The following is a 22,698-nucleotide window of genomic DNA, read 5'->3' as shown; positions in this document are numbered from 1 at the left end:
AGGCTGGCGCAACATCTTGTAGAGTGGCAAGCCATTACTTCAGATGTGTGGGTTCTAGAGATCATAACCCACGGCTACTGTCTTCCCTTTCGGCACGGGCCTCGCGACAATCCACCGGGGAACCTCTTTGCAGAGTCCGGATCCGCTCCTTGCGCAGGAAATTCAAGCCCTGCTGGAGAAAGGCGCCATACAACTGGTGCCTGTAGCGGAGAGGTACAAGGGATGGTATTCCCCTTATTTTTTGATTTCGAAGAAAGACGGGGGATTGAGACCCATCATGAACTTGCGCGGTTTGAACAAACTCCTCAGGAAGGACAAGTTCAAGATGGTTACTCTCTCTCAAGTCCTCCAGGCCCTTCAGCTTCAGGACTGGTTGGTGTCACTCGACCTCAAGGATGCTTACTTCCATGTGCCTATCCATCCCAAGCACAAGAAGTACCTGAGGTTCGCGGTTGGGGACTCGCACTTTCAGTTTCGGGTCCTGCCGTTCGGATTGACCTCCGCCCCGAGGGTTTTCACCAAGCTCATGGTGGTGGAGGCAGCGCATCTCAGGCAAGGGGGATTCACATCTACCCCTACCTGGACGATTGGTTGATCAGGGGGAACTCTCCCGAGCAAGTCCTGGATCATCTGTCCGTCACCTGCCACTCCCTTCACAGGCTGGGCTTCTCCCTCAATTTAAAGAAGTCCCATTTGACGCCAACACAGCGGCTCCAGTACATCGGAGCAGTGCTCGACACTTCCCTGGGGCAGTGTTTTCCTCCCCAGGTGAGGGCTCTTCACATTCAGCAGATGGTGCACACGTTTCAGCATGCCCAGACGCTCCCAGCGTTGGAGTTCTTGAGTTTGCTCGGCCTCATGGCATCCTGCATTCTTCTGGTGCCAGAGGCTCGCCTGCGGATGAGATCTTTGCAGTGGGCACTGAAGACGCAATGGTTGCAGTCCTCCGGCAGGATGTCGGACCCGGTTCAGGTGCCGCCCTCGGTCGCCCGGGACCTTCTGTGGTGGGCCATCAAAGGCAACTTGATGAAGGGGGCTCCGTTTTGGCTTCCCTGGCCAGAGGTGACGATCGTGACGGATGCATCCCTCACGGGATGGGGAGCTCATGCCAACGGGCTGACAGTCAGCGGTCGTTGGTCTCCGTCGGAGTCCAGACTCCATATCAATCTGTTGGAGCTGAGGGCCGTCAGGCTAGCCCTGAAGGCTTTTCTGCCGACTGTGTGAGGAAAGTGTGTCCTGATCCTGACGGACAACACAGTGGCCATGCACTACCTCAACAAAAAGGGGGGGGGGCAGGGTCACTTCCTCTGTGCAGGGAGGCGATGCAGCTCGAGTTCTGGGCCATCCAGCAGGAAGTTTTGATCTCGGCAGTTCATCTGGCCGGAGACGGAAACGTGACGGCGGACGCTCTGAGCAGGCAGAGCGCGATCTCTCACGAGTGGGAGTTGGCTCAGGAGATTCTCCTGGAGATCTTCGCCCTTTGGGGGACCCCGCAAGTGGATCTCTTCGCCTCCAGTGTCAACCGGAAGTGCGAAAGGTTTTGCTCGCGGGAATTTCCTCCAAAAGGAGCCTTAGGAGACGCATTCGTGGTGGAGTGGTCATTCCTGCTGCTGTACGCGTTTCCTCCAGTCCCCGTCATCCCGCAAGTGCTGCGGAGGTTACGGAAGTTCGGTTCCCGGATGATCCTCATTGCTCCGGCGTGGGCTTGGAGGACGTGGTACCCGGACCTTCTCGACTTGTCCATCTGCCCTCCACATCGTCTTCCCTACCGAGACGATCTGCCCTCACGGGAGGGGGGTCAGGTTCTCCATCCAGAGGTCAGATCCCTCAACCTTCACGCTTGGCTTCTGAAAGGTTGAGGTATAATTATTGGGACCTCCCTGAAGACGTGATGGAGGAGTTGCTTTCGGCCCGAAGGCCAGCAACAAAGTCTCTGTACCGTTGCCGTTGGCGTAAGTTCTGCGACTGGTGCAGAGTTCAGAATGTGGATCCTTTTGCATGTGACATCCCCATGGTTCTGTCCTTTTTACTTTCTTTGGCCCACAGGGGCTTGCAAGTGGGTACCATTAAAGGTTACCTGGCGGCGCTGTCCATCTTTAAGCGCTCGTCTGAAGAGTGTTCTTACTTTAAAATCCCTTTGATTTCACAGTTTCTGAAAGGGCTCACTAACGTGTTCCCTCCGTCACCTTTTTCTGGTGCCCGGTTGGGATTTAAACCTTGTTCTTAAGTTTCTTATGGGTGCTCCGTTTGAGCCTTTACATTCTTGCCCTTTGAGGCTGTTAACTCTGAAAACTGTGTTTTTTAGTTGCGGTTACTTCTGCTCGCAGAGTGAGTGAGTTACAGGCACTTTCAGTTAAGCCACCCTTCACTGTATTTCACAAGGACAGGGTTGTCCTTCGAGTTCATCCTTCTTTTCTTCCGAAGGTAGTGACGGAATTTCATTTGGCCCAGAAGGTTGTTCTTCCGGCATTCTATCCTCCTCCGCATCCTGGTAAGGAAGAGGAGAGGCTCCATAGGCTTGATCATAGGAGAGCTTTAAGCTTTTATGTTTCACGCATGTCCCCGGTCAGAGTGGACGATCAACTCTTTATTGGTTACGCTGGAAGGCGTTTGGGGCAAGCTGTGACGAAACAGACTTTGTCTCGCTGGATTATTTTGGCCATCTCGGAGTGTTACCGCTTGGCGGGTAAGGACCCACCGGCTGGCTTGCGGGCCCATTCTACCAGGGGTATGGCTGCATCTACTGCCCTGCAGAGGGGTGTTCCTATTGGCAACATCTGTGATGCAGCCACCTGGGCTTCAGTACATACATTTGTACGTCACTATTCCCTCGATTCCATCCGAGGACAGGATCTGACCTTTGGCAAGGCGGTCCTTTGCTCTGCTATTTGATTGGCTATTCTAAATTTTGATTCTAAATTCTTTCCCTCCTCCTTGCTCTGGTACTGCTTTGGGAGTTTGTCATAGATATGGAATACGTCGGAGGACCCAATCCCCTCGAAGAACAAGTTACTTTCTTACCTGGTAACGTTCTTTCGATGGGATGGTCCGAAGACTTATTCCATATCGCTCCCACCCTGCCTTCCCCGCTGCAGAATTTCTTTTGCGATTGCAGCTTACGTTCCGCAAGGCTTTGTGTCTGACTGGCAGTTGACTAATGTCACACGTTCTGGGGGAAAAAACTACAGCTGAGGCTACGGGCGTCGTGCGTCCTACTTATCACATCGGATGACGTCAGAGGAGGTCCTCGACGACGGCGCATCAACGTCATCGACGCAGGACGCAGACGCCGAAAAAAGTTTCCGAAACAGCACAGCTGTGGTGATTACATGTCATAGATATGGAATACGTCGTCGGACCATCCCATCGAAAGAACGTTACCAGGTAAGAAAGTAACTTGTTCTGTTTCTTGAGCGTTATTTATATTGTAGCAAACATAAAACAAGTGGATGTAGGTACAAGTTTGGTAACCTTTTGCAGCGACAGGGCGGGCAGATTCAAGGTTGGCTGGTATTATCTAAATAAGGCCTGAGGTAGAAGTGAGTCATAAGGTACAATGTGGTAGAGTCAAGTATCGGAGTCCTGAGCAGGGAGGGAAGGATCCCAGCTGCTCACTTGGCTCCCCTAAAAGCAGTCGACAACGCTGTGGCACATCTTATTGTCGGTGAATGGAAATTTGACCAAATCGCCCTCATCCTATGTGAACCACATTGGCTTTCTCTCAGGGCCAGCATACTGTTCATGACTGCATGTATCATCTACAAAGCAGTCACAAGTAGCGCAACAGCGTACCTGGGGGCTAAGCTCCACATATCTGGTGGCACATGCTCCTCGCGCCGCAAAATAACCAGCTTGAATCACAATTTGCCTGCAAAGAGAGGACCCGCAAACAATCCTTCTCACGTCAGGCACCCACCGTCTGGAACTCAATCCCATTGTCTGCTTGGAATGCCCTCAAAATTCTGCAATTTCGCAAAACCTCAAAAGCATGGCTTTTTCAACACCACCTGACCAAGGACTGATTCCAGTGGACGCATATAACGAAGCACAGACCTTAACTCATAGTTCTACGCTACTGTTGAGATGCCAGTCCAAATGCTGGCTACCCTCGCTCTGTACAGTGCTGCGCTCTACTCTCAAGCTAGGCCCATGCTTTAAACCATAAATTAAAAAAATAAAAGGATATTTGGTTAGTGTCTGCAGGCATATCTTAATGAAATCTTCTGTTCTTGGAGCCACTTCTCCATATTCGCTCCTAACCTCTTGAGAGTGTTCTGTTTTTCGGGTCTTTATGGTCATGTTTGCATTGAAGGGTAAAATAAATGCTAGACCTGAATGTTAAGACTAGTTAGTATAATTTAGCTTTATTAAAGTAACTGATGTGGTTTGTGCCTTTATTGATTCTTGACAAGGTGGGAATTGTCTGTGTGCGCTGCTAAAACTCTTCTGAGCGGCACCCAGAAGGAAGCTGGGCAAGCGCACATGTGCATGGCTTAGAGGGAACATTGGGCAATTACATCAGCCTGCAGGCAGGGTGAGTGAGTTGCAGGCGCTCTTGTAAGCCTCCTCACACCATTTTCCAGAAGGACAAGTCAAACCCTCTTTCTTACCAAAAATAGTCTCTGACTTCCACCTGTCACAGAAAATGACGTTACCTTCTTTATACCCTCCTCCGCAAGCAGGTAATGAGGAAAAAAGATTACACAGACTGGACCCAAAAAGGGTTTCTAGATCTCCAGATTGGGTAAATTCACACAATCTGACCAACTTTTTGTCGGATATACCGGGCTCAAATTGGGTTTAGCGGTATCAAAACAAACGCTATCCCAATGGATAATATTGGCAATCTCTGAATGTTATAGATTGGCTGGAAAAGAGCCCCCAGATGGACAAAGGGCTCATTCAAGTAGGGGCATGGTGGCTTCAACGGCTCTTCAGAGGGCTTTCCCAGTGCAGGACATTGGCATGGCGGCCACTCCATCCCTCTTATTATTGTGGGTTGTTACTCTTGTAGGTCTTGTCTGTGATCTTCAAGACTTTATTGTACTCCGTGTCTTGCACTCTGCAATCCAACTATTCCTGTAATCAATGTGGCCCATGGCCGCTCAGGAAGCCTGCAATGTAGTATTTGTGACTCTTCTGCGTGCATCTTTCCTCTACACCCCTCCCCCCGTCCCTTTTATAATACTCTCCATGCACTAATGTTTGCCTTGCATGCCGGCTCACAAAGTACCCACCCACCCACCCACCCACCCCACCCTCCCTCCTCCCCCATGAAGTTGTTGCACGTGGTTTCACAGAGCCTGAATTGTGCTCTGCTTGCTTCCTTGGTTATTGTTGTGGATCACGTCTGCTCATACAGTCTGTGTTGAACCTGCTCACTGTTTACCCTGATTTGCCTCTGTGATGTATGCCTGCTAACTGTGTGTACATTATACTCTTCCCACCCCTATTCCTCTTACCTTGGGCTACCATTGTGGGGCACGTTGTCTCACAGAGCCTGCGTTGCGCTCCTTGCCGGCTGCTTACTTCCTTTCCATGTTCCGCTTCTCCCTTGTGACAGATATCAACCTTAACTCTCCCAACAAAGGTCTGCTTGCCGACACCATGACGGATGTCCCTGTGGATGTGGGAGGTGCGGTTGCTGACCCATCGAGGGCTTCCTTGCCTGAGGGGATGACCGAAGCTGAGGCCGAAGAGCTTAGGAACGAGCTGTACAAGGTAAGGATTCATCTTTATGGTTACTGAGACTGTGGTAGTTTTTAGTTCCACTTAGTTTAGTATCTGGGGAGGTGAGCCATTAAAAATATGTACTAAAATGCCTCTTTCGTCTGTGAGCATCTTAAAGCTTTAGTAAAAGGATTCTAGACATTTTTGTTGGAGATCCATATTGTTTGTTTCTTCTAAGCAACCTTGCTTTCTGCTCATGCCCATTTTCTTGAATTTAGGAAAGTGAACACATCTGTATTTCCCTCTAGTCCTCTGTCCCTCTGCACTGGCCTTTGTATAATCTACACTTGTTGTTGAGGATCCCACGTTTACTTTCCAATCCTTTTCTCACTACTGTGATGCAGCTCTGTGTCTGCTGCATGTGCCTGTAGTTACGGGACATAGTAGAAACTGTAGGTACACTGGCATGTTTGGACTTGGGCCTGAAACCATCACAATCCGACTACATTCCTGAGTGTGGACAGCTTCATAATTGTTTCACTCTTCATGGAAGTGCTGTTTAAAGCCTGTGGTCTGTTTTTTAAATGCAGTGCACGGTTTGATTACCCGTAACAGAAAAAAATCCTCAATCCCATTTTCATGCAAATTACTTAACTTGAATGCTACAGGTGCCTCGTTTTTGTTTTTCTCCCCTGTTATCCTTTGCATTATGTTACTTTTTAGTAAGTCATCAAGCCTTTACAGTATGCTTGTTTTAATTGCTTGGCTCCCCTAGCCTAGTTATTTTTTTTGATCCTTCATATGGCTTAACTCTTCACATGGCCTTCTCTAGAGAACTTATTTGTTGTGGGATATAAATTCTTGTTGGTGAGTATGCTATTTAATTACCTTCTAGCTTTGGGAATTGTTCCTCATGAACATGTAAAATTGGGGAGCAGATTTGTTATTTCGCTTGTAGCTAAAATGACGTTTTCCCAAAAAGATCTTCTTTGTTCTGGATCCGAAGTATTTTTCTATTATGTTTCTATCCTTCCAAAGTTATGCCTACTGCCAAAGCATTGCACGCACCAAATCTCATTCGCTTTTCCAATGATTCTAGAACTAAGAATATTATGGAGGCTTGGAAAATCTATAATCCACCTCCGACAGGCCTCTCCTACATTAATTTATTGTGCATTTGTAAGACGCTTATACAACTAGTAATTTGTGTTTCAAGGCGCCCCTCAGGGCAGCAGGAACGGAGCCTGGGAATGAAAATAAAATATAACAGTGAAAGGTAGAGGTGGACCTACTAGGCCTTGTGAGCATTCAGAACGTGCAAGTGCAGAGAGGGAGTAGGGATGAGGGAGCGGTGGGGTAAGTGCTGGGTGTAACAAGAGGGAACATGCTAGGGAGTGGGCAGCTTTAAGTGCCTAGGTGGAGTGGTCAGCTACCAATAAATAAGTGCAGACTGAGGTGGCATAGACCAGTGGATGCCTAGGCAAGTGCTGGGAGCGGCCGGAGGCTGTAGGCGATTGGGTGTGAGAGGCAATGACCCAGGTGGACACATGGGCCCTGGTCCCCAATCTCAGCAACTGTGTGGTTTAGCAGAGGAGGGAGGGAGGGAGGAGGGAGGGAGGGAGAAAGGGAGGGAAGGGAAGAAGAAGGTGAAAAGCAAAGTCTTGAGAAGCTTCCAGAGTTTTAGATCTGGCTCAAGATGAAGAAGGGGGAGGCTATTCCATAGAGAGCCTGCTAAGGAAAGAGATCGGCCACCCGCTCGCTGTTTAGCGAAGCGCTTGACAGAGTTGGTGCCGGAGGAACGTAAAGATCTAGATGGAGAGAATTTACTGAGAGCAAGTTGTAGGTGGCGTGATCCCTGGCCCCAGACAGCCTTGTAGATGATGCAGAGGGATTTAAATGTGATCCTTACAGCAACCAGGAGCCAGTGGAGAGTTTTTAGGGCTGTAGAGATGCAGTACCTGGACTTGAGACGAAGGATAAGTCTTGTAGCCCTATCCTGGATTAGCTGGAGGGGTTGTGTAGAAGAGGGTAGATTAAGGAAAAGGCTATTCCAGTAGTCTAACCTAGAGAGAACCAGAACTCTGGAAAGTGAGGAAATGAAGAATTCCTTTGAGGAGCTATAGTTGAAAGTGGGGACTTCTTTGCAAGGTCCTGAATGTGAAGGATGAAGGAGAGAGGAGTCCAAAATGACTCCAGGGTTTCTGGCTTCAGATGAAGAAGGGGGAGAGCTCATAGATAGCCAGAGTGAGGGACAAAAAGAGGGAGCAGGAGTCCCAATAGGAAGGATCTCTTGTCTTGCTGGCATTGATGCAGAGATCATTGGAGGTACACCAGGACTGGATGGCAGATGGGCAGTCGGGAATGATGGAGGAAGTAAGGAGAGGATCAGAGGGAAGTTTGAAGAAGAGTTGTGTGTCATCCACATAGCACTGGAAGTTTAGGGAGGTGGAAAGGTGGTGTGCAAGCGGAGCAAGATTGGATAGCCAGGGAGAAAGGTTGGAGCCCTGGATGACACTGTAGGTGGAGGTAGAGGTGGGGGAGGAGAAAGAGCCCAGAATAACCTGGGATGGACGGAACACTGAGGAAGGTCTGTCAGTCCAGTGCCCGCTCCGAGATATGTAGGGTATTGTGGAGCCGTTTTAATGAGGATGGAGTGGTTGGTCGTATCAAATGCAAAGGAGAGATCAAGAATGAGAACAGCTGGAGAGTTGGTATCCAGAGATGAAAGCAGTTCCTTGCGGCAGTTCAGAAGAGCAGTTTCCGTGTCTCTGGATGCTCTGAATCCAGATTGGTGGTCGTGGAGGCAACGAACCAGTGCAGTGTGCCGGGTCAGTTGGGGGAAGACCAGCTTCTCCAAGAGTTTCCCAAGGAAGGGGGTGATAGATATGGGGCAGTAGTTGGCTGGACAAGACTGGTCTGCAGAAGGTTTTTTTCAGGAGGGTGCACACAAGGGAGGACTTGAGGGAGGAGTGGAAAGATCCAGTAGAAAGAGTGGTTGCAGAATTCAGCAAGCGCATGGGTAAGAGAGCCAATATTGTTCTTAATGGTTCTGGAGGAGCAGGTGGAGACCTATTTGAAGGAGACCTTCATGGACAGGACAACTCTGGTGACCTCATCAGGTGTGATGGGCCAGAAGGAGAGAAAGGCAGAGGGCGGATGGGCGGCCATAGGCAGAAAGGGTAGGGGCGAGAAGGACGCAAGGGTACTTGGGACCTGAGTTTTTGCAGTGAAGTGTGTTGCCAGTGCGTTGCAGAGGGCCTGGGAGGGAAGAGACTGCGGAAGGGTTGGCTAGTACCCTGCAGATTTTAGAGTGCAGCTTTGTTGTATGCACCAAAGATGCAAGCCTGAATGAGGGCCCGTTTCTTGGCGCAGATGGAGTCTGTATTGCCTTTGGAGCAGGCGGAAGGCCAGTTTGTCAGAGGGTGACTCGGAAGTCTGCCATTTCTTCAGCATTGGATCTTTCATGGATTCACATGCTGTGAATATTCCCAATTGTCAGGCTGGGAATCTCCGGTTGACTTGATTTAGTAATTTTCCTGTGGAAAAAACTTGACACAAGTGTCCCATCAATGTCGTGGGTGCTTTTGGTTCCCACCAGTAGGACGTGGAGGGTATAGCTCTGCCCCAGCAGCTTCCCCTCATATTTCAACCATATTTCGAGCTGGTGGGATTCCTCGCGTCGTCCTCTCCTGAGAGATTATTACGTTCTTCAGAAAATTACTATTTCTTCAACTTCCTCCATCCGGAGCAACCAACGTCTACGTACACGGCTCCATTTGCGACCATGGCGAACCGTGGACCAAAAAAGTCCTTATTTCGACCTTGTGACACTTGTGGCCTAAAAAATGTGTATGAGGGAGATAGACATGCGGAATGTCTTTACCGTCTTTAACCTAATTATTCCACAGACTGATGTGACCTCTGCCAGGGTTTCTCACAAAAACCCTTAAGGACAGAAACCGTCTCCTAATCTGTTGGCTCAATGAGGGAGCAATCCCGGCGTCGGAAGTGGGAAGAGCTAAGACTCCCACTGACAAGAGGTCACCTTCACGTCAAGGATCCAGGTCTGAAGAGGGGGTCCACTCAGACGACCACTCCGACAATGACCACATCAACGACAAATCGCCATCCCTCGTCGACTACCAAAAAACATAAATCGTCCGGAGATAAACCTACACTACTGTCGCCCATCTCGACAGACTACGGGGGTTACCTATATAGGACAGTATATTGTCCCTCAAAGGTATTCTAAAAACACCAACAGAGGACAGCATAGAGCATGGTCGGGTCTCCCTAGAAATGTCTCCTATGTTACCCAGACATCATGCCGGAAGAGATTTTACAGCACGAGATCACGTCAGATTTCGAGCCTCCGCCAGAAGAATATCCCAGTGTCAATGACTTCGATATGGAGGAAGGAACTTCTCATCCTCCTATCAAAGGACCATCCAGAGGGGAGGACATTCCTCTAGAAATTGACATCACTCTAGCATCAAAACCTGCGGGAATGAGTGGTATGAACCCACAATACCCCCCTCATAAACCCTCAATCTTTGCTCCCTCAACAAGTGCTTACAGCACTACAATCACTTTTGGGGCAGCTCAATGCCAGGCTTCCAAGTGGGGGGAAATGTGGCATTTTACCTCAACTATTGGCAAACAATAACAAGACAGGTGGGTGCTAGATGCCATACAGTACGGCCACTTGTTGGAGTTCAAACACTCACAAATTCCAAAACCTCCCGTAAAGGTATCTCATCCGCACCTTCAAATCTTACAACAGGAGGTGCGTCAAATGTTAAAAAAAAGAGCAATCCAAAGAGTTCCTCCTTCAGCAAAAGGAAAGTGGGTATACTGCAGGTACTTCGTTGTCAAGGAACCAGACGGGAAGTGGCGGCCTATCCTGGACTTGCGAAAGCTGAACACAAACATAAAAAAGCAGAAATTCAAGATGGTGACACTTTAGGATGTCATAAAGGCCATACAGCCCCATGAATATCTGGCGGCTTTGGACCTCAAGGATGCATACTTCCACATTCCAGTACATCAAAGTACCTCTTGTTCATAGTTGGTGAAAGCCTTTACCAATTTCGGGTACTCCCATTCAGCCTAAAATCGGCACCCAGGACGTTCACAAAATGCTTGGTACCAGTGGCAGCCTTTATCCGAAAACAGGGCCACCACGACTTCCCATAATTAAACGACTGGTTGGTTCGATGTTCAACATATCAACAGACCATATTTTCCCTGAGACAAACAAACTGTGCCCCAACAATTGGGATTTGCAATAAATTACACCAAATCTTGCACACTTCCCTTACAAAATTTGGCGTTCCTGCGTGCTCCATTCCTCACGGACCAAAGTATTGTTGGACCCTCTTCAGACCGGGTGAAAACATTGATACTACTAGCAAACGCTTTCACGCCAAACAAGTTGGTCACTGTTTGCAAATACATGGCTATCCTGGGGACCTGAATCCCTCTAATTCCCCACTGCATGCTACATATGCGGCCAGTGCAAAAGTTCCAAGTGACCACAAGGTCACAAATCCAGGGTTCTTGGTCAAAGTTACCATCACTCAGACTCTCTCAAACACACTAAAATGCTGGACATGCCCATAGAACATCGCAAAGGGAATCCCTCTCGTGGAACCCAACTACCATCTCATGATTGTGACGAGGTCTCCCTCTCGTGTTCTAACGCTTTCTTGCGCTCTTTTGTGTTCTCTCTTCCTCTTTCTCCCTTGCTCTCTCTGTCGCAGACTCTCTCTGTCGCGGGCTCTCCCTGTCGCGGGCCCTCTCTCGCTTTCACCCCGTTCTCCTTCACTCTGGATCGGCTCACTCTGCAGGGCACACCTTGGATGTTCTGATCTCCTCAGACCTCCCCTTCTCTAACCCTTTCACCACTCCCCTCTTGGAGTGAACCCTTCCTCCTTTCATCCCACTTCTCTCTACCCCTCGGGTTAAGCCAACTCCAGCACTGCCACCTACCTTCTTGGTCATCCAACCCATGAGGCGTGTCCACCCTCTCTTCCTCTACCACTCTTGGCCCGTCTGTGGCTGTCCCACCTCCTCCTTTCCCTTGTTCACCCTGACCATGTTTCTAGACAAGTCTGATCTATGAAAGTCTTGTCAAAGCAGGTTCTCCCCTGCTCATCCAGAACCATTGACGCCCTTGCTCCAGCCTTAGCCGATTTCTGCAATCACTCCTTTGCCACTGGAGCCTTCCCCTCCCCCTCAAGCACTCCTTTGTGAACCCCCTTCTTAAGAAGCCCTCTGCCGATCATTTCTCTCCAGCTAACTATCGCCCGTTCTCTATCACTCCTTTCTTGGGCAAACTCCAGAAAAAGCTGGCCATCTCCCAGCTTAATCTGCATACTAATGCCGTTGGTTGTCTCCACGACCACCATAATACATCACCAAAAGTCCTAGTGCATTGACCTCGTACTTCATTCACATCACCATACATTCATACATATATATCCTCTTTATCACTTGCAAGAGTATACTCCCATGTGCGTGTTTCACTTGAGATTCCCTCTTTTACGAAGCTGGCCTGTCTTTCTTTCTGGAGCCACGCCCTGCTTCAGTGAGCGGAGAGGATTTCTTTTAAAATGGCTTCTACTAAACCCGTTTTCAGGAAACACGTGTGTTTTTGATTTAGGTGACCCATCACTATAGATGGGCGTGGCTTTTTCCTGGCGACTGGCCTGGGGATTCGCAAAGTACAGGGGCAAAAAAGTAAGATCACGTCTGGTCGTCTCAACGGTAAGGGTAGCCCAATTTAAGGGGTACCCTTAATTATACAGATACCCCTAATCACGCTCACACCAGAGTAAATGCACCCCTCTAGGGAAGCAAGGCCAAGAGTCTATCTTGCAAGGGTAACAAATGTCATCTTTACAGAAATGAGGATGGGGCAAATAACTCTGCTCCCTGAACGGCCTTCTGTCCCTCAACCATCCCTTTCTCCTGCAAACTAGTGCCATGCAGGAGCTTATTTAACTTGCTGTAGTGGCATCTCTGTATATGGGCATGGCTCCATGCCACTGTCCTGCTTCCATAGAAAGGATGCTCCAGACGGCCTCTCTTCGTGGTTGGTTTTCTGTACTTAACATATTGCTAGACTATGCAAAAATACACCAGCTCTGTTTGTTGTGCACGAGTATGTTAAAATCTCCTTTTAGCATGCGTGGGCTTTTGACGGACAGTAGACAGCTGCTAAGTTACGTGCTGCTCGAGCTACCCTCAGTGACTCAACACTGCATGAGCCCAGCAATCCATTTTTAGGGCAGGCCACATTCCTTTAGGCAGAGAGCCTGGTTCTTTCGTGCTTTGAGAAAAACTAAATAGAATTTAACATTTACCAGTGTATTCAGCTAATAGTTATTTGCACCTTTATATTTAAAGGACTGCCTTCTTTCCCATGTCTGTGTGTTTGATTATATTTGCATAGCAGAGCTTTCCCAATGCCCCTCCTCCTGCCTGGTCTCTTGTAGTGCCTAGAAACAGTCAGAAGAAGTCTTGCCTAATTCTAAAGCACTTGGGATGAAGGAAGGCGCTAGCTCCTTCCCAACAAAAGCAATATGTTAACTGCCCATTTTCCTAAGGTACCAGCGATGGTGAAAATTGATGAAGAGAATGCCACTCAAGATCTCTTAGCCGAGCTGAATCGATCACTAGAATGTTTGGGCTACAAATTAGTTGTATCTGTTTTGGTTGGTCCCGATCATTCCTCCCCTGCAATAACAAATGAGGCTAATGAGACCTTTCCAGAACAGAAGGATGGGGGGAGAGGGGGAGTGTGATATAAATACTAATTTACCAGACTTGTTTAACTATGCAGACATGCCGGGGGAGAGGGATATTAATGCCTGCACACAAGCTAACTAAGAGTTAACTGCTGCGGGCTCTGTCATCGGCCCTGTTGGCTCAGTCTCCAGTTGTAGAGATATCAGCCATGGTTCATAGCTCTGCAAATGGCAGAATGATAGGTAACCCTGGGCTTGATCTGGTTATGGCTGCCGATATATCAGAGATTGAATACATGGGCGATTTGTTAAACACCTCTATTTCTGTTGACCTTTGTAGCATTGATCCTCAGATCTTGTATGATAAATGCCCCATTCCGGCATCGGCTTGCAATGTCACATTGGTGGATAAAGACAATTGTAAGGTTGGGGCTCTACTAGCCTTGAAAACAACTGATAACCTGAATAAATCTATTGAGACTACAGTTGACACTCTGTTGCAACCTGATACAAATATTAGCTCGTCGAGTATGTCTTCAAGTGAAAAGTTTCTAACCTTTGAATGCCTGCTCACTACGCTAGTTGCGAAATGTGATATGGAAAATAAAATAGACCTTCAATCCATTCTTCTCAATACAATTATTAATAGAGCGTGTTAATCTGTAAAAGACCAAGGCAGTAATACTGTGCTATCTGGCTACTATGCCATTACACTAGTGCCTTTTCTTGTTGCCCCAAAAACTCAGTCCTCTAATCCTACCAGCGCCACCTTTGGGCCACCCTTTTCATCAAAACGAGGAGCTCCAAAAAAGAGTGAAACCTGTGTCTCAGGCTTTTATGTATGCTAGGAGAATAAAACCTAGGAAAAATGCATGCATCATTTCTGATCCTAATGTACTATCTATATTGATGCACCTCCTAGTAACATGATCTCTGTACCTGTGATCGTGAAAGCTCTGTCTCTGGCTCCCGACTGTTCCCCTGTGAATAATGTGGCTGCCCGACCACCAGTAGATCACCCTGATGTGTCCGACAGTCATAATAGTAATGCTCAGAGCTCCACGTTGGCACCAACAAGTATCTTAGCCAGTATTTTACCAAATGGTTTGGACCCCTGTGATGGGTATTAGCAATGGTTGCTAGCTGCTTTTAAATCACGCTTTTGCTCCACGTGGCAATGACAGCAATGTCATTCTCATGGAATTCGCACGGTTTTGCCCATTTATTTGAAGGTTTGTGGTCAGTGATGGGCTTATTTAGATCATAGCTCTCCAGGAAATGTGTTTTACCGAGACCGTATCCCTTGACGGCCAGAATACTATTCAGAAAGTAGCCACTAAAGGACTACTTGGTCATCCTAAGAGCGGTCTCTTAGTTTCCGTGCAACACCCTTGGCAGATCTTTCAACTGCCGGGTTCGAGGACTATGTCCTTGGGGGGGGGGGGGGGTCGAAATGCCCTATGGTGAGGTAGTCTGTATTCTGATCAATGTATATGATCCTCCTAACTGCATAGTCACTAAGCAAAATGGTGTAAAAGGCATCATCGATGCAATTGGGGGTAAAGTACAGTTTTTTTTATTTTAGGTGATTTTAATGCGGATATTGATATCTTCACCTATGAAACATGGGGCCGCTAAACCCCAAGCTGATATGTAGAGTAGTCTCCTGAAGCCATATGGAGTTATGAGCCTAAATGGCCTATGTGCTAGTGATTCTCTGTGTGCTTATACTCGCATTAGTGGGAGCACCACCTCTACCATTGATTGTTTTTGTCAACCAACTTGATTCACACATGTAGTTGATATGGCGATCATGCCCAGAGAAGACAGTGATAATTTCCCTTTTGTGTTTGGTTTGGTCCTGCAATGTGCAATATTCGTCTAGTCAGTATGATTTTAAATGGTGACCTCTTTGTTAATAATGGTGGCAATCTAATCCAACCCAAACTGTTTTTGTTTTTTTAGCAAAGTGTTATTTGGTTTTTCCCCCCCTCCCCTGCTGGTCCCTCCTCCCTACCTACCTCTCCCCTGATTGGCCCATCTCCCTTCTTAACTCCACCTCCCAGGGCAGCCCTCTGCCGATGCAGCCCTAGGCAAAGGGCGACTCCTGAAGCAGCGGCTCCAGTCAGTGTCTGCAGGTGTCAGCAGGGGAAGCCAGGGGCCTCCCACTAACACCAATACTAACCACTTGCTTCTGCCTTCCTGTGGCTTCCACGTAATGAGTGCACCCTCCCGCCAGCGCAAGGTAAACCCATAAACCCAGTACTACAGCCATCTAACAATGGCTGCACTGTCATCGCACCATACCAGCAGCCGCAACAGGCCACAGCACCCTGACATAACCCACGACAGGTAGGCTGCTGTCAACCAGCATCAACGGATAAGGTAGGAACAATCTATTGTATCTACAACATATACTGACGCCATCATATAAACCTCTTGTACCATACTACATTGTGAAACTTGGCCCTTAGACTTTAACTGCATTCGATATTGCAGTTGAAACTTGGGCATCTCTCCCACTATACAGGACCCTTCCAAGTGTGCCCTTTGTATTTGATAATGCACTGAAACTACCTTTTTTAAATTACATCTGAACTACATTTGAACCACCTTTTGAAACTCTGGCCTCTCTCCCACTATACAGGACTCTCTAATTTCAGTGTGCTCTCCTTAATATACTGCACTCTGAAACCTAGGCCTCTCCACCTCAATACAAGACCCTAGGGTCCTATTTCTCTTCTGTATCAACGTGCACTGTGAGAAGAATACTCTAGGTTTCCACACCCCTATCTCCTAACCTAAACCGGCCATACTGAGGCCACAGCCTCCCCTGCTATCCAGGTACTTCAGCTTAGGTACTTCAGCTTAGGTGTTCAATTGCTGCCTGGGTCTCCCAGTCTAGGTGTTTAATTGCTGTCAGTCACTTGGAGCCTTGAACCTTCCTCCTGATATCTGGGCATCAATTTAGCCTCAATTACCACCATCCTATTTCAATCTAAACCTCCCGTCACCCAGGCGTTTCCAACCTGATACTTGATCACCCCTGCCATCCACAAAGCCAAAGCCCTCTTCCAATAGATGAATACCCCAATCTTGATCACTGCCTGCCTTGCAGAACCAAACCTACCCACTGCTGTCCAAGGATCAGAAATCAAACTCTTCAATCAGCTTTGGTTCCTGCCGAAACCTACATCGCTTTGGACTTCGGATACCCCACAATCAAGAATACAATATCATTGTAAACCACCTGTAAAACTCTGTACTCTCCACCTTATGAGCCTTCGTCATCTAGGTATTAGTAACTGCTACTACTGAATACTAGAAACCCGATGCCCAGGACAGACAGCAAGCACCTAAGCCTGTAACTAGTACCATAATCCCCTCCAGTTACCTGCACCCTTAGCCCAATCCATGCGCCCACCCTCTAACGTACAATACCCCCCAGGACAGCCCCCTCCCCCCGTTGTAAGAGGAACCCCATACCCAACTGACTGAACAAAGACACCCCCTCAAATCTCCAGTCAGAACAACTAAGAGGATTAGGAACAACTGATGGAACCAAGTCTCACTGACCCAAGACCCAAACGACCGAACAAAGACACACCCTCGGAAACTAGCAGACGGAATAATTGAAGATTAAAATCCACACTAGCCTGGCACGAGGCACCACAATTGGAAACTGCCCCAATAAACCAACACCTCCCAACTAAGACCAAAATGACCCGATGCAGACAAAGAGAAAAGGAACACTGTACAAATAACACGGATATAGAAGCTCAACCAGCCCCAGCAGAAGACGCCTTCAATACAGAACACACCCCGCAAAACAATACTATCGACAGAACAAACCTCACAAGAGAAAAATCCTTATACCTTACACCGTACCTCGCACCAACCAAAGAACCTAGATACTCCAATGACACCAACATTTCCAGATGGATAAAAAAAAACACGAACGGAACAAAAGAGGGGACAAGAGAAGAGAATGGGATGATGCCCTACATCACAAGAACAGAGGGGCATTATCGATACCCACACAAATGACAGGAGATGAAGAAACAATAGAAATCAGCAACCCAATTATCAATCTCACAGACCAATTCAACGACGAAGCCGTCTTCACAGAACTTTTACCACTCTGAGGCAACATAAAAGCACCCCAACTGAACACCCACAAACCAAAACCGGGAACAAAAAATAACCCAAATGACACCAAAAAGATCCACTGCAATCTAATCAACGCAAGATCAATGTCCAAACGAGGCACCGAAATCTACAACCTCTTAAGTGACGGAGGCATCGGCATCCTTTTCCTAACGCGAAACATGGCTAGATGACCACTACAAGATCACCCTCAATAACTGCCTGCCCAGTACCTCCAAGTGCATCCAAGTAAACAGAAAAACCAAAAGAGGTGGTGGACTAGCAATCATCCACAGGGAACACTTGGAAATTAAAGCGGAAGACCCATTAAACATCAACAAATGTGAATCCCTAATCATAAATCTATCAACAAATCCCAGAACAAACCTGAAATGCATACTGATATACAGACCACCAACGTACGATGCAGCCTTCATAGACCACTTCATAGAAGCAATCCCAACCTAGCTATCGAGCGAAACCAACTGATTATCCTCGGAGACTTCAACATCTGGTTTGATGAAGAAACTACATCACAAAAATTCCTTACCGGCCAACTAACAACAATGAAACTACATCAGCTGGTCAAAGGACCAACCCACACGGCAGGACATGCACTAGATGCAATCTTCGCTAACAAAGAATTACTACAGCATCACTGATTCAGATCCTCTGGAGCGATCACCTCATCATACCCTTCGTAATCACACTGCCCTCCCCAATAACCAGGAAACAAGAAAAACTACCGATCATCATGAAAAGAAACTGGAGAACCATAAAAAAAACTCCAATTTAACAGAACGACTGGAGATCACCAAACCACAAACTACCATGGGCAAAGCTGACTTGGACACTAAAATAGATATACTTCACAACTGGACCACCACCACAACAATAGACGAGATCTCAAAAGGAAAACCTTTCAATCCATCCCACAAAAAAGCAATGGCAAAAGGGTTGACCCCACTACTAGGCGCCATGAACATGAAAAAACTAACACTACAACTAGAATGGAGAATCAAAGACTGCAGAAAACAATTCAAACTTCAACATACCCGTTCATACAAAAAGGAAATGCAAAAAGCAAAAAGGAAATGCTACGACAACAGAATCCTCAAAGCACCAAACACCCCAAAAGAACTGTTTAAAATCATAAATGAAATAAAAAAACCCTCCTGGCTGCAACAACACTCCAATACCATTGAATAAATTATGCAGTGACCTTGCAGACCACTTCAAAAATAAAATCATGCCCGTCCTACCAACCATTCAAAACAGACTATGCAACCACTACACTAAAGACATAACCGATGCAAGGAAACCCAGAACAAACTCAAACTTCCCGCACATTTCGGTGGAGACTTTCATCAAACTCGTAAATCAAAGCAACAAATCTGGCTCCCAGACGGATTCCTGCCCCTCTGTAATCTACAAATCAATCCTTGCACAAGAAACACCAATGGAATACTACAGGAACATCCTCGACCAATCAATCTCAACAGGAAGAGTGCCTCAAGCATTCAAATCTGCATCCATCAAACCACTCCTCAAGGATACAACAGGAAACATAGAGGACATCTCCAACATCCCCTACCCAGATAAATACCTGGAAACACACATACATGGAACTACCCAAGATTGAAGATCACCTATTAAAACAGGCACAAGTAGGCTTCAGACCGATTAGAGAAACAGAAACAGCACTTATTGCAATCTGGGATGATCTAAAGGCGGACGCAGACTCAAACAGCACCGCTCTGATCCTTTTAGACCTCTATACAGCATTCGACACAGTTAACCACGACATCCTCATCATGTGACTGGAAGAATTCGGAATCACTGACAACCCTTACTTTGGGTCAGATCCTTCCTAACAAACAGAACCGAAACAATATGGATGAAACCTTACAAATCAAGCCCACAAGAATCCTCATGCAGAGTCACACAAGGATCTTCCTTCTCGCCACTACTATTCAACATTTACCTGTCACAACTAATTAAAATGATCGAAAGACATGGCCTCACCTGTTCAAATTACGCTTAAGACACACAAATAATCTACAAAATGCAAGACGTGCAAGAAGACAACGCAACACTAGAGGCCTGCCTTCACGAAATATACAACTGGATGAACTCAAACTACATTAAACTCAACCCAGGCAAAAAAACTCAGAAGACAACCTACATCCCATGGCCAACTGAGCTTGGCGAAACCCCAGCCCCTTCTTCGACTGTAAAAAAATAAATAAATAAAAAATACCTGGGAGTAGTGCTGGACAACAAATTCACTCTAGAGCCACAATCTTCTTCTGAGGCTTCTGTGCCCTTTTATTCCTTCGCATATCTCTATATTTCCTTGCAATTACGGTGCGGAAAAATCTGGGCTTTCGCCGGAATGAAGCGTTGTCAAGGAACTATCTAGATATGCAAAGGAATAAAAGGGCGCAGAAGCCTCGGAAGAAGAGCAGTTGCTTGAAACACGTGTCAGGCTGACTTGGAACTCCATAAATCACATGCGATTTTGCAATCAACCTCCTGACATATGCGCAGTGTGAATGTATATGTGCCTTTTTATATGTTTACTAATGTGGTGTATTGCGCATTATACCCACACCAGACACTTACCTGCTGCGATTTGTCTAACTTTATATACGCCCAAATTTGGCACATATTTTGACTGCTTGGGTCTCTAGTTCTTTTCTGCTCCAGTTCTGGTACTTGCAAAGCATGCCTTGGTTTAGGATTCAGGAAATCCAGCTGGATCTTGGCACACTCTGGACAGATAGGGCAAGGGGTCTGGTCACTGCACTCTCAAAGATGGTAAGGTTCAGCAGCCTTCTCTCCATCGTCGTCCTGTTTCCACAATTTTTGTGTCCTGAGTCCTAGTACAGTCCCCCTTTATAAAGCCGAAATGACATCACAGATTTTACAATCTAGGGGGCGTACCCTGTAATTATCCCTGCTGCTCAGATTGGACAGTTTCTCTGTCTCTGCACCCCCAGTCAGGATTGGATCAGGGATTTTGGAGCACAACCTGTCTTTCCCCTTTATTACCCTGCTTTGTTCTCAGCTCAACTTTTTGGCAAAAACTAGTTAAGTATCATAACTTTATAATTATACTAGCAACTGCCATATGAAATAGATACTTGGTTTTAGCTGGTCATGGGGAATTATATAGGCCCATCACTAGATCCGTACGATGTAGCATGGCCATGTGGCACATTTGTCATTTTCATAAAATGTACACAGTTATGAATCTGCAAATGATCAAGCATGTTCCTAATTTCATTTTCCATCTTTTCACCAACTGTTATATATTTTCAACAACACTTGTTTATTTTTCATATAAACAATAATGGTAAAAGCAACAATGCTTCACAATCAGCATAAAGAATGAATTTTACAAAAAGACAAGAGCATCATAAATAATGCAAATCAAACAGAAAACCAACCGTAGTGAAACATAACCAGCAAGATCACCACAACCACACAAGACAGCACAAAAAAAACAAAAAAAAAGGAACCCTACCCTTTTCACTACGACTACCATAACCGTCAAAACAAGTCCACCTTCCCATCAATCATATAGAGCCATAAAGGGACCCCATAATTTCAAATAATCCTCATCTTTATTATGAAATGAAACCTTCATACTGTGCCAAAACATGTAATTCCGTCAGCCATTCATCAACATTAGGTTTCTTCCTCGATTTCCAAACCCTGAGTATTAACCTGATAGCCACCATTATGGCCCTATCAATCCAACAAGAATGTCGCGTAATTTGACCACCCCTGTCACATGTTCAGATCAGCCAGAAAATTAGTTTAACTGGCCATTAGTCACCAAAGTCCCAGGTAAATGCAAATTATATTCCCAAAACCGCCTGGAAATTACATGAAAAATGTCATGAAATTGAAATAAATCCTTAGTCTGATGGCTGCACAAAATGCCTAAAACGAGTCTTTTATATATTTTTTTTTTGTTTGGTTTACATTCAAACCTCTCATCTTGCTTCTCTTGTATTGATTACTCAAGTTACGTAGAGTAAGCTATAGGTGCTATAACTCTAGCCTTTCTCGTAGTTGATGATTTTTACTTCAGCTTCTTGTTTTCTTTCATCGTAGAAATGCGTTATCCTGCTTGTCTATTGTTCATGATGTTGTTCCAAAATGATATTAAAACGAACACCAATTTTCTATCATCCTCAACGAGCAATCTTCAGGTGTTAGAGCGATTTCGCTTTTCATAAACCATTCTCTAGATTGCTGTCTTTTTTCATTCAGTGCCGGGCATATCATGATGATGTGATGTAGGCTCTCATTCATCCTGAAGTTCTTATTTTTTGCTTTAGGGGGATTTGTTTCCTGGCTGCCATTATTTCTCGAGTCGGAAGGATGTTCAACCGTAGTCTCATGAATGTCTCTTATTTTTGAGGACCGAAATATTTGCGAGTACGAAGGTAGTTGGTTAATTCTTCTATTATCAGATGTACTGTGTATGTTATGCCGGTATTTAGCTTTCTCTTGATTAGTCTTCAGCCAGTCATTCTCTTTTAGTTTAATTTTCGCCTTTTGTGGTCGTTCTAATAGCATTTCCATTGATATGTCTTGTTCTTCTCTTTTAGCTTCCACCGCTGTTTTCCATATTTCTAAGGCGTGTTCTGTGTTGTAAATTTTCCCAGCTCTGAATATTTCAAGAGGAGGGGTATTGGATGTGGTCATGATTTTCCTGTAGAGATCGAGTTGTTTCCATAGGACAATGGATTATAGCGATTGGAGAGCAAGTTCTGCTCTGATTCGTGTGGTAGGCAGTGAAATTGGCAGGTTTAACACTTTCTTCCAAAAACTCCCTTCTAATTTGTCCCAGATGTTACTGTTGATGTTTATCATTGATTCTGCTCCATATGCTAGTATAGCCGTTACTTTTTGTTTATAGAACGTAACTACTGGGGTCAGGGAAAATTTTCCGTACTTTTGATGAATTACCTTCGCCTGTCGAGCTAAGGACAGGGTTTTCTCTTTGAGATGTAGAGCCCATTCTTTTTCTGGCGATTGAGAGATCCATATTCCTAAATATTATATGGTTTTTACTTGTTCCATTCTTTCCTTTCCTATACAAAAGGAGGGGAGC

At 46.3% G+C, this 22,698-nt stretch overlaps 1 protein-coding gene across 15 annotated transcripts in view; it reads left to right on the top strand.

Annotated features, from left to right (window-relative positions):
* The window catches only part of TPD52L2 (TPD52 like 2), a 365,874-nt gene that overhangs the window by 139,297 nt on the left and 203,879 nt on the right, over window positions 1–22,698 (top strand). For 14 of the 15 annotated variants that reach the window (XM_069650869.1, XM_069650867.1, XM_069650864.1 and 11 more), the window contains exon 2: window positions 5,564–5,721. In XM_069650869.1, coding sequence (XP_069506970.1) covers window positions 5,564–5,721 — 158 coding nt within the window. The remainder of the gene's footprint in view (window positions 1–5,563; window positions 5,722–22,698) is intronic. The other variant, XM_069650862.1, reaches the window with a different exon arrangement.

This window comes from Ambystoma mexicanum, chromosome 3p (genome assembly GCF_040938575.1).
Source record: "Ambystoma mexicanum isolate Mex_15411 chromosome 3p, UKY_AmexF1_1, whole genome shotgun sequence".
In the NCBI taxonomy this organism is placed as follows: Eukaryota; Metazoa; Chordata; class Amphibia; order Caudata; family Ambystomatidae; genus Ambystoma; species Ambystoma mexicanum.
This window is presented reverse-complemented; position numbering and strand designations above follow the sequence as displayed.